This window comes from Anneissia japonica, unplaced genomic scaffold (genome assembly GCF_011630105.1).
Source record: "Anneissia japonica isolate Jap-2015-1 unplaced genomic scaffold, ASM1163010v1 scaffold288181_len97689_cov158, whole genome shotgun sequence".
Lineage (NCBI taxonomy): Eukaryota > Metazoa > Echinodermata > Crinoidea > Comatulida > Comatulidae > Anneissia > Anneissia japonica.
This window is the reverse complement of record NW_022715204.1, coordinates 72775-84704: the sequence shown is the minus strand read 5'-3', so window position 1 is coordinate 84704 and position 11930 is coordinate 72775. Positions and strand designations below refer to the sequence as shown.

Below are 11930 nucleotides of genomic sequence, written 5' to 3'. Positions count from 1 at the left end.
TAGTCACTCTGTATAGATTTCTAACACTATGAGAACTTTCCCACGATCAACACCATAGAGAAAAATTCTCACCTAGAAGTTGAGACTGACCTACTTCTAATACGCTCAGTACGCGCAGCCGAAGAAACTAAAGCTTTGATAGGGCCGACCTAACCCATGCGTCCCTGGGTAACTGAGTTGGGAGACGTCGTTGTTTTCTATGACGGAATTTGGTTTTATTTTTAGCAACTTGACTCCACCTACTCAGTGACAAAGTGTGTCAGCGCGCGTCTGGTAAACAAAGTGTCCGATCTGTTTTCTTTCTACCATTCATTTTAAACAAATTCATTTTGTTCTACCATGTTTAAATAAAGCATTTTTTAACTGACACTAATGTTTTTATTATGTTTACCGTACTAACATTTGCATCACCATCATAAAGCTTTCATTGATTAATAATATCATGTTGAATTGTTTGTTATTGTTGAGGTATTACACTTTTGGTTCCCAAGCTGATGAGTGCATTTCTGTATATACTTGCAGCATGTTTGGTATGCAGGAGATCCCAATCAAAAGTTATCTCCTAAAAAGTCAAAAGCATCAGTAAAAAATCCAAGACCGATTTTGGAAGCGTGATAAGCTAGTCATACAATTTAGAGCCAAAAACTGAATTAGCCTATTCATAATTTTATTAGACCCAAAAACTGAATACGCCTATTCATAATTTTATTAGACCTAATGGGAAGAATTTTGTCCAGTTTTCTGGAATATTGAAAACGCTACCAAAATGAATTGATGCTTTAGCTGTCCTTGGGGTTGTTCATTTATCATTGTTAAAAAGAATGCTAAAACAATGTTTATAAACCAGCTCCCTGAGACGATCAAATTTCAGCAGGGCGGGATACTGATAAACTTGTTGGATCCCGGTAAATCCCGATGGGGTATGACCCCGTGACGTCCTTCTTGACTCGTAAAAATAAAATATGATTGGATAATTATTGTAAATGTCATTCAAAAATGTTTAATTTCCAAGGTTAAATAGGCCTATATATATATATATATATATATGTAACAAGAAAATTATCAACTACTTGGACGTAACACTTAATCTCAATGCCGGAAGCTACAAACCCTACATAAAAGAGAATAACAAGCCGCGCTATGTCAACTGCAAGAGCAATCATCCACCATCAATAGTAAAAAACATACCAGAAGGCATAAACAAAAGGCTGTCCAATATTTCTTCCAGCAAAGCAGCATTCGACGAAACCAAGAAACCATACCAGGAAGCTCTCTTTGAAAGCGGATTTAACTATGAACTGAAATATAACCCATCCAACCCATCTACTAACAATGCAAAAACTAACAAGAAGAAAAGAAAGAGAAACATTATATGGTTTAACCCACCATACAGTGAAAATTGGACATGAATTCCTTAAAATTGTAGATAAGTGCTTCCAACCCGACCATATTCTTAGAAAATTATTTAATAGGAACACTATTAAAATAAGTTACAGTTGCATGCCAAACATTGGCTCTATATATCTGCTCACAACAAAAAGGTATTAAGTAATGATGCACAATTGGATACAAATCAATGCAATTGCCGTAATGAATGCCCCCCCTTAGAAACTCAAAGACGACAATGTAAAGTATAAAATACAATGGCGAATATTATCTAAATGTAAACCATACTCTAACATTAGCAAGCGATGCAATCTATGCCTGCAGGAAAAATATTATATCATTTGCAAACCTGAATGTAGTACACTTAAGCAAAGAAACGAATTAGTTAGTATATGCAGACACAGAAAAAAGTTCTTACTAAGATACCAAACTTAAACAATAGGCTATCACTAACACATCTAGCAAACAAAAGAGGGATTAATAGCCTAGCATATTACTTATAAACAGTTGTTATCTTCTACATTTATAGTACTTCAGTATTCTGAGTAAGCTTCACACAGAGCCAAACACCTGAAGATTGAGGTTGTGTCCTCATGAAACAGTCTGTAGTGCAAAATAAAATAGTTAAAAGTTCGACGTGAACCACTCAATTATAGCTAGTTAAAGGAATTAAGTCACTTAAGTTAAGTGACTTAACTAACTTTACTAGAATAACGGTAAATTAACTTGCTTAACGGTAAAGTCGGCTCGGATTAAAAGGACACGATTACGTAACGTAGGCATCTAAGCCAGCTTTGTTGTATTGTACCATGGAGGAAAGAAAATTAGAAGGAGTTTCTTCTATGCTAAGATCAAACAAACACAGTGACACACCGCTCTGATAAGAATTAAGGAAATTACGACTTTATCGCAACGTTACGTAACGACCGATAACCAGCTTGCACATGCGTAGTTAAAAGCTGTCGGCCAAGACTTATTTGCGCACGCTCAGATGTATTATGATGTCAAGTTTGTTTTGATTGTCGCGTCGCAGTGTTTTGATAGTTTTTGAAACATGGCTACGACGATCGATTGCGAAGCAAGTTTGAGTGATGATTACGACTTATTAGATGAAGAATTTGACATGAATGATCTACCAGATGTACAATTTGATTTTGAGGAGGAAGATGCGAGTGAAAATATACATCTATCTAGATTGCGAGAATAACGAAGGAATGTTGACTGAAGATACGCCGATTACCAGCAATGTCAATGGTAAGTTACCCTAGGTGGCTCTAGACTTAGCCTAGGCGGCCTATGCATTTCCTCCATGGCCATGCCCTAGGCTAGGCCTAGGCTTGTTTGCAGTGTAGACTTTGGCTCGCACCAAGGTTTGGGCCAACAGCATCGTGTAATTAATGCATTAACATGTTATAAGGCTAGCTTATTATCCTTAAATAAATAAGTAGGGCAGGTTCTGATTAAAAAACGTTATGTTTTGGCTAAATTTTTTAGACCAAAACAAAGCTTAAAAAGGAAAGCCCTGCCGAGCCTGGGCTTGAGCCTACACACCTGGGGGCCCATTTTGTGCTACTGTACTTACCAAGGTCCGTTTCCTTCATGGAGAAACTATCCAAAAACGAAATTATGCCAAGGCTTGGGGGATCATTACGTAGCAGAACTACAGACATAGGGCCTAGGCTAGTAGTAGTAGTAGAACTCAGGGTATGATAGGCCTAGAAATATTATAAAATCAGGTTAGAAAATTAATCCTTCCCTGTTGCATTTCAGGTGCATGTGATGCCTCCTCTAAAAAGAAGAAAAAAGCAAAGTCAAAAAAAGACAAGGTGATGAAGGACCCAAAAACCGGAAAAGACAAGGTACCAAGAAAAAAAGGTAAGTTTCTGAAGTAAGTGTGCAGCAGCAAATCAGTTTTCATAGTTATTATGCAGCCACTCTGATCGATTTTCAAGTAAAAAGAGCTATATAACAACAATAATAATAAATATGGTAATATTTTAAATCTATGTACAGTAGTGCCATTCACAGTACTGTATTATTTGCTTTATTTAGAATAAATCTTCAGCCAATAGAATACAATGTTTTTTTGTAATCATGTATTTTCAGCTGTTGCCCGACCAGAGATGAAATTCAAAATGGAAGATGCCATCACAAATCTCACAACTTATGTCGAATCAGCACTAAATGAACTTATAAATCACCCTGTTTACAAGACTGGATTTCCAGCAGCATTGGCTGCTGTTGCGTTGGCATCAACATTACTTGGCCTGATTGCATCGCCGATCGTACATGCATTTTCGCAAGACTTGGTGAAAGATATATGGGTTATAATCACTGCTGGAGATAAAAAGAAGATAAAGCCTGAAGCCAATGAACTGGTTTACCGCCAATATCATTTGTATGTAACATGTAGTTCCAGTAAAGAACAATGGGCTAATTTCCTTCAGTCAATAAATCTAACTCCCAATGACCATGTACATCACTTTCTTTTAAGAACTTTGCTAAGGCTGATCATGGCAGACAGAAACAGTGCGGATTTGCCTGAGAAACAAAACACAGAAGCAAACCCTTTGGACAAGAGTACAGAAGAAGTAATCAGATATACAGCTGGCTATGTACCGTATGCACTGCATAAACGGTATAGTAAAGTGAAAGGAGAAACAGCCAAAGTGTATTGTGCTTTGCTTAGTAGTTGGAAAGTCCAAGGGACAAATAATTCTAGGACGTTTCTGGAGTACACAAATGGATGGCTGAAAAAACAAACTCGCGGAGGATTATTTGAGATTAAGGATAATGTATATTTATTTTTTAGGACACTAGAAATTGAAACCAGGAAACACTTAACAGTTAGTGGAATGAATGAAATGCCAAACAAAGATATGAAATCATGCATTATGCATAGCATAGGAGAAAAGCAATTGGTCCACACATATTGGTGCATGATCACAGCCAACAAGTTAGCTGGGGATGTATCTAAACGTTTATTGGATGATGTAATTAAACTATGGATAAAAATTAGAACAAATGCATTTCTAAAGGTCTATTTAGATTTAAAGAGGGCAGAAGGAAAGAGCGTGCCTGGAAAATCTGCAAAGGCCCTTCGCAAAGACCTGTAATTAACATCTTTAAAAAATAATGCAGTAGGAATTCCACAATCACATCTCTCAATGTTTGCCTCTGTTAATTGTAAAAAATTTTGAAAAGAATTGTTGGAATACTGAATATATTATCATTACTAATTTTGAGAATGTATGTCGATTCACAGGAATTAAATAAAGTTGTGTTTACTGCAATGAACATTCTCTCAATCAAATTTGGTAAAGATATTGGTAGTACTGTAATTTTCAGAACGGAACTGGAGACTCTTGCAGCAGCATTGTATGTATGTAAACACAGAAAGAAGCAGAGCAATGAATACATAGAACAATTTTAAACAGTATCAATATACAGTATTTTATTATAATAATAATTTCTAGATCTCATTTTACATGCTGTTTTGTATAGATTTATGCAAGTTCAACTGTAAAATATATTGCTACAGTTAGAGATTGTTGACAAGGAGCATTATGGAAATGAATCCATATCTAATATCCATTACTATCATAATTTTTATTCTAATTAATTCAGTCTTTATATTTAAAAAAAAATCAACTAATGATAGAGGAAAAAAAACATGTCAAGCAATTTATAACTGCCATTTTCTATTGACTTGTGTAAATTCAACTGTAAAATCTGTTGCTACAATAAGAGGTTGTTCACGAGGAATAAAAAAAAATTAACTATAGAGAGCAAATGCTATGCAGTTATCGAAAGCAGCATCATCACAATAAATTTTATTTCATTTATACTCCCTACAGTCAAAGAGAACTGTACTTAATGATTAGCACTAATATTATTATACATATACACATATACGAGGAATCCTCTACCACCATACTTTTTATCTAAAAAAAATTAACTATAGAGGAAATAGCAAATGCAATGCAGTTATCGAAAGCAGCATCATCACAATAAATTTTATTCCATACTAGCAACAGTCACAGAGAACTGTACTTTCTGATTAGCACTAATATATACATATACACAAACGTTTAATCCCTTATACAGTAAAACTCAATAATTCTTAAGTGGATCTCATTTTACATGGCAAACAATTTTTACAAATGCTAAACAATTTTTAAATGCCATTTTGTATATACTTATGCAGGTTCAACTGTAAAATAATAAGAGATTGGAATATGATTTATGGTATTTGTGTGTAATGGATTACAAATATGCAACATGCAGTACTGTACTTTATTCACTTCCTTTTTGGTAATGGGGTGTCATCTAGTTTAATTTGTTTCTCAATTACTCGGCTATTGCCCCTCTTGGAAGCTTTCGCACAGTCTGAGGCAACATATAGCGCATGCATATTGTGCCCAAACTGTGCTACAGTTGGATTCTCACATCTTCCACCAGCCCCTCTCTGTTTGCTGAAATAGTTTTCCAGCGGATCTTGGTTGAATTTCTCGCTCAGCAAAAACTTAACATTAGGGCAATCCAGTAAAGTTTGGCCAAGTTCAACAAAGAAGGAGTTATATTTTAAAGAGAAATTAAAGAAACACATAATAATTAACATTGTAAATCTTAAGCATTTATGGTCAGCAAAATAACATCTCTTAGCCACACAATAAGAGCGGGACTAGAATACTACGTCCACAGGCCCTAAATAAGAAAAGTTCTTTTATAATCAATAGTAATTAGGTCCAAATACAGACCAATGACCCACGACCCTGAACACAATGAGCAATTTGTCTTTTAACCATTTTCTGCTAACCTGTTATTCTCAGTCCTTCCAGTGTCTCTTGGCTAAGCAGCATTTTTTTTCTTGGTAGCATTCGGCACATTCTCCATGTTGTTCACTTGAGACTCCCACGAATCCAAGAAACCTAAAAACTCTTCTTTAAGCCACTGAAATAAACAGAAGATGCCTTATTTATGAAGCATAACTTTGAAAATGAAAACATTTTAATTTGAATTTGCAAAATTGTACATACCGCAAATCGCCAGTCATCTGAACTTCTGTACTCTTTCAATTCCTCTTTTCTGTTACGTATTCCCTTGAAGCAGTTCGAAACATTCAGACAGTCAAAAAACCTGTCAAACATTCGTATGAATTTGACTGTTGATTCTGTGGATTCTTTACCATATGCTTCCAGAGCGTTAGCAACAGTACTACTCAAAAACTAAGAGGAAAAAAGAAAAATAATTAAACTAATTGTAGTCAATCACACATGAAAAAATGTAGGTGTACAAACCAATTTAGACACACTGAGCATGGAGGAAAATTGAGTAGATCCCAAATGGAATAATTCAATCGGCAAAATCACAAACCTGTGCGGCCATGTAAACTCTCATTCTCAAAGAGGGTGTCAGATGAAGATGTTCGTAGGTGATTTTATGGAGACGCCGCAATCCTGGTGAAGTACGTTCAAGGCCAATGTCCCATTCATACAGTTCTAGCACCTGCGTCCATTTTATATCTTTCTTGTCGTACTAGTTTTAAATAAAATATAGACAAATGGTATTACATATCGCAACTCATTTAAATTTACTGTACTGAATAACAATTAGAACAATAAATTACATGTTTCAAATAAAATATGTGACAAATATTACATATCACAACACATTTAAATTTACTGTACTGAATAACAATTAGAACTATAAATTAAATGTTTTATATTCAACAGAATGGTATATTTTTTTACAAAATTTAAGATACTAAACAAAAAAAAATCAAAATTTAAGAGAAATTGTAATCACTACTCACATGTAAATGGCGAGTGTTGTTGTGGTAGCCTGAGTTTTCAAAGTTATTCCTTGCTGTCTTTATTAAATGTGGAACGTCACAAATAAAATACAATGTTCTTGATGGGTCCAGATGGTGAAGTGTAGAATATGTGGTGGTTTTAGTCGCAGGGTCAGAATGGATGCGATAGAACTTCCTGTTCGGTGATGCCCCATCCGAAACCAAGGCCCTAACTTGGAAGCCTGCAATCTCCACAAACTCGATCGCTTCCCAGATCATGGTGAATAGCTGGTCACTAGTAGCTGTTGCAGTAGCATAGTAGCCAACAGGGGAATGTAGGTCACAGAATATACCTCGCAGCATGATTACTAATACGTGAGATGCGAGAGTTGGTTCTTGCTCGCCTCTACACCGCCTTTCAAACCGATTGACTTCATTAGCAAGACTTCCCACATCTGTGAATCCCACAATTTTTCCTGTCCGGACTGAATAGTAGAGACCTGACTTAATCTTCATTTCGTCGAAGAGAAGACACACATCTCTTTTGAGCTCCGCTCCATCCTTGTCTAGGCCTACATCACGCACAATTCTCTCCAGCATGTCGGCAGAAAAACCAGCATTTGGATCCGCAAAATGGGAATATTTGTGAAGAGTGCTCGGGTGCGGTAATTTTAAAAATCCAGTGGATCTTAAAAAATCATAATTAGAAGCTGATCTTGTTTGTAATGCTATACACCATCTGATAATCGTGGGGTGCCATCTCATTTGTTTATTTTTCTTAAGCGACTCAAGCTGTTGGTCAAATAAAAGTCTTGCTGCAGAGCCTGGGGGAAGTGCGTTGTTAAATTCATCTGCATTAGCCGCTACAGTTTCCTCCATGCTTCTTGATTGTTCATGATTCAAAACCTCACTTTCCTTGTTATGCATTTCAGTTATTTTATCTTGAAGACTCTCTATTTTTCTTTTCAAATGGACTCTGTCAGCTTGTTGAGCAGATGACTTATTTAATAGTTGCGAATGACTTAAATACCGATTTGGGATTGTGGATGAAGCTGGTACTGTAGGTGTAGCTTTGCTCTGATTCGCTCTAATAGCACATAAATTTGGCCTAATGATTTTGCACATGTCGCATCGTTGGCTTCCTTCTGGCACAAACAGAAAACATTCGTTATGTCGGATTGTCTTGGAAATGGGCGAATAAGTATCATTTTTTGATACCCTAATAGGCACCTGACCATCTGGTCCTCTTTTACGTTCTATGATGTCTTCAAAATCATCATTGCCTTTACAGATGTTTCTTCCAAACACTTCTTTAACTTGTTTGATATCCGTAACCTCAAATTGATGTAGCATGTGAGACGAATCAATTCCTCCAACAGTCAACTTCCAACTAAAATCACTTGATACAGCAAGATGTATGAGGACTTCACCTGTATCTGTCAACTTAATAATCTGGAGCCGTTCACCAGCACACCATGTTAGAAGTCCAGCTTTGCGTGCCTCGTCTTCAAAAGCTGCCAGGGTCTTCTTTTGAATTGGTTTGTAGACAACTTCATTCCCACATGAAGAACAAATGCCTCCATCAAAACTGGCAATGGATATGTTTGTCTTGACATTCTTTTTGTCAGTTTTCTTCATTTTCTTCGTCTTCGTCTTCCATCTATTCAGCTTCATAGAGCAACATACACATATGTAATGCTGATGCACACCTTCAAAAGTAAAAAATCCAGAAGGTTCGCATTACTGAAAAAATAATTATATGAAGGAAAGTAAAATAAAATAGATATTCTGGCACATTTACCAATTACTGAATGTTATTTTTGTATTAAATAGTTAAACAATGGAGAAAAATTTGTTTCCTCCATGGTTAAACAAAATATGAATTTATTATACCTTCTAAGTCGGCTTCTATATCAATTCCTAAAGCTTCGTTAATCACTTTTGCCATTTTCTCCTTCTTTAGCGGTTTTCTGTCCTTCCATGACGATGGGTTATTAAATCCACAAAGCCTGCATTTTTCCAGCAGGCACTGCGAGTGGCTGCTCATATTCCTACGCTACAGAGGGTAAACAAAATTATGGTATTAGTTTTTAAGCATAGGCCTATACCAAGTAATACAAAATGTGACAAGCCGTCCAGTACACATAAGACTAGCTAGCCAGGCACCCAAGGCCCTAAGACTAGGAAGGAGAAGGAACTAGGCCTAGTACTACTAATACTTACTAGGCCTAGCCTAGACCTAGCTAGGCATATTGTGTTACTGTTAGGCCTAGCCTAGGTGGCTAGAAAAGGACAATCAATACAAAAAAAGCACTGAATGGAAAGAAACACACAAACCTCGATCATATTTTAATGCCTAATTATTAATGTACAGATTATTATTAACGATCTACATACTACACGGCCTAGGCCTATAGGCCGTAATTGATCTAATCTAACCTGTAAACAAACCTAGGCCCCTGTCCTAGGCCTAGCTAGGTAACAAATGCTTTCGGAACAGGCAAGAAAGAACTTCGCGCCGTGAAAATGCAACAATGTGCACGGTCATCTAAATGGCCTTAATCGAAAGAAAAAATATTTCTCTTTTTAAATAACTAAATCTCAATATGCGAACATATGCGGATAATTCAAAATAAGTAAAATAAAAACTTCAATAAAACAACATTTTACGCGATGTTATGGCTGAACGAAGATTCTAGCAACTACTCGGGGGAAAACGGAGATTTTCTTTCAAATAGGTTTCTCCAGATTATAAAAATATGATATATATGTATATATAAGGCATATCTATCTTAGTTTTTAACTTGCATGTCGTTCCGGAGCGTTCCGGGCTCACAAAACGAAGAGACATTTCCCTTAGATACGCGGCAACCGATGACCTCTTCAGCCAGTCTACAGCGAGCGAGAGAGTTATTAGCTTGCCTGTCAGTGTCAGCGGCCAAGCTTACGGGTACATGCATAATAATAATATAGCCTAGGTTTACCATGTACTGTACCTTTTTCATGTTCTAACCTATGGAGTTTCTACCTCAAAAAAGTATGAGGCAGTTGTCATATGGTTGTCATACAGCTATACTGTTCTTGCCCGTGTTTTATTATAAAATTCGCAATTAGTTTCAAGTCGTACGTATGTGTGTTTCGAGTGAGGCTTATGGAATAGACGCAAGGCTTCCACAATTTCAGAAATAATTTGCTATGTTTTCATTTTATAAATAATAATGATAAAAAGTCAACAAATAGGTACAGTCTACTGTTTTATATGAACAAAAACAATAATTGTTAGGCCTATAACATGACAAATTTAACCATGGAGGAAATATATTAAGAAGGAGTACCATCGACAGAGGATCAAAGGTACAGACCTCCTCGCCGCGATCGTCATATCTCACCAGTTACGTAACCGTAATTAACAATAGATAAGCTGTAATCGGTAACCGCGCATGCGCCAGTATCTGTCAACAACCAAGCCACAACAAATCACTCGGGGCAACAAGAAGCCAAGTTACGACTTTCGAGATCGTGCTGAAAATATGGATGACATGACTGATGCTATCGACTTTTATGAATTATAAGATGAGTTAGAGGATGAAATTCTCAAAGAATTGGAGGCAGCAAATGAACTAGAAGACCAAGAAAATGGTATTGTTTTTTTTTTATCAACAGTATATGTGTGATGAGAGTGCAATTGTAGTATTTCTCCGGCAAGGAGGCCAAGCAAGCTAGCTTAGGCCTATCCCTCTAGTGTAGTAGTATAGGGCCAATGTATGGCTTGTTCGAGGGCATGTTGTGCCCTACCACCTAGCCTAGGCCTCTAGTGAGAATCGGGACTCTTGCGCGAAAGCTCGGCGTAGGTATGGTCTCCATTTATATGTAGCCTACTTAGAAATTATTAGTATAGTAGTAGTAGGCCTAGGCTAGGGGTACCGGAGTCTAGGTAGTAGTGGGTCTTTTCCATGATTTGTTGTTGACAATGATTGAATTGACATATGTAAGTGAATTTAGTTTAAGAGAACCTTACTTACTAGGCCTTAATCTATTATCATGGAGGAAATATAATATATTTCTTCCATAATTACATAAACTTTCATATAATACCAACACTGCTGAATATCATCTTATTAATTAAACAAATCCAAAGTTATTTTAATTACTAGTATAAATACATTTTTAAAAATAACAGGTATGGTCAAATATTATAATGCCTCCACGTATGTAATTACAAAAATTATTTCTATATTGTGTGTGTCAGTACTAATTTATTTACTGTATATTTTGTTATAAAAAAGGTCCACCCGCAGAAGATGAAGCAAGTATTGATTCGAATGCTGTTGCTGCTACACCTATGGTTCTCAAGAACAAGAATAAAAGAAAACAATCAAAAAAAGTATGTTAACACACCAAAAATTTATTCTTTATTTACTCTGTGAAATATGAGAATTCAGGTGCGGATCCAGTAAGGGGGTTCCCCTCCCCACATTTTGACACTAAATTTTTTTTTGGGAGTGATAATCTAATGGATTTTTCTGTTTGCCCTTATGTGCTCACTTATCTATTCTGGAAATGTGTATATATATATATATATATTGTGAAAGGCAAATGGGAAAAACCCATAAAACAGCAAACGGTCACATAATGCAAAACTATTTAATTTGTCATTCTGATCGGATTTTCTCTACTGTTCCGTTTTAATTTTATATATACAGTATATATATATATATATATATATATATATATATATGTGTGTGTGTGT

The 11930-nt window shown here is 36.0% G+C and overlaps 2 protein-coding genes and 1 long non-coding RNA gene across 3 annotated transcripts; 2 read left to right on the top strand and 1 right to left on the bottom strand.

Annotated features, from left to right (window-relative positions):
• Positions 1-2200: 2200 nt before the first annotated feature.
• LOC117109203 lies at positions 2201-4683 on the top strand. The gene is made up of 3 exons (XM_033251461.1): positions 2201-2640; positions 3157-3261; positions 3493-4683. Exons 1-3 carry the CDS (start codon positions 2514-2516, stop codon positions 4500-4502), a joined length of 1242 nt encoding a protein of 413 aa, XP_033107352.1. The 5' UTR covers positions 2201-2513; the 3' UTR covers positions 4503-4683.
• Positions 4684-6116: 1433 nt separating this feature from the next.
• LOC117109202 lies at positions 6117-9843 on the bottom strand. Its single transcript, XM_033251460.1, has 5 exons — positions 9074-9843; positions 7202-8889; positions 6763-6924; positions 6426-6614; positions 6117-6339 (listed from the first exon to the last, which is right to left on the bottom strand). Exons 1-5 carry the CDS (start codon positions 9225-9227, stop codon positions 6238-6240), a joined length of 2295 nt encoding a protein of 764 aa, XP_033107351.1. The 5' UTR covers positions 9228-9843; the 3' UTR covers positions 6117-6237.
• A 652-nt stretch (positions 9844-10495) lies between these two features.
• On the top strand, positions 10496-11556 carry LOC117109204. The gene is made up of 2 exons (XR_004445485.1): positions 10496-10819; positions 11467-11556. It is a non-coding gene; the product is annotated as an uncharacterized LOC117109204 (long non-coding RNA).
• Positions 11557-11930: the final 374 nt, after the last annotated feature.

Bases quoted from the DNA above. Each gene is read 5' to 3' on its own strand.
- LOC117109203 (XM_033251461.1), top strand. From the start codon at position 2,514: ATGATCTACCAGATGTACAATTTGATTTTGAGGAGGAAGATGCGAGTG. The intron at 2,641-3,156 runs GTAAGTTACCCT...GTTGCATTTCAG, and splicing joins GATTACCAGCAATGTCAATG to GTGCATGTGATGCCTCCTCT. The intron at 3,262-3,492 runs GTAAGTTTCTGA...ATGTATTTTCAG, and splicing joins CAAGGTACCAAGAAAAAAAG to CTGTTGCCCGACCAGAGATG.
- LOC117109202 (XM_033251460.1), bottom strand. From the start codon at position 9,227: ATGAGCAGCCACTCGCAGTGCCTGCTGGAAAAATGCAGGCTTTGTGGA. The intron at 8,890-9,073 runs GTATAATAAATT...TTACTTTTGAAG, and splicing joins TATAGAAGCCGACTTAGAAG to GTGTGCATCAGCATTACATA. The intron at 6,615-6,762 runs GTTTGTGATTTT...TTTTCCTCTTAG, and splicing joins GAGTTTACATGGCCGCACAG to TTTTTGAGTAGTACTGTTGC.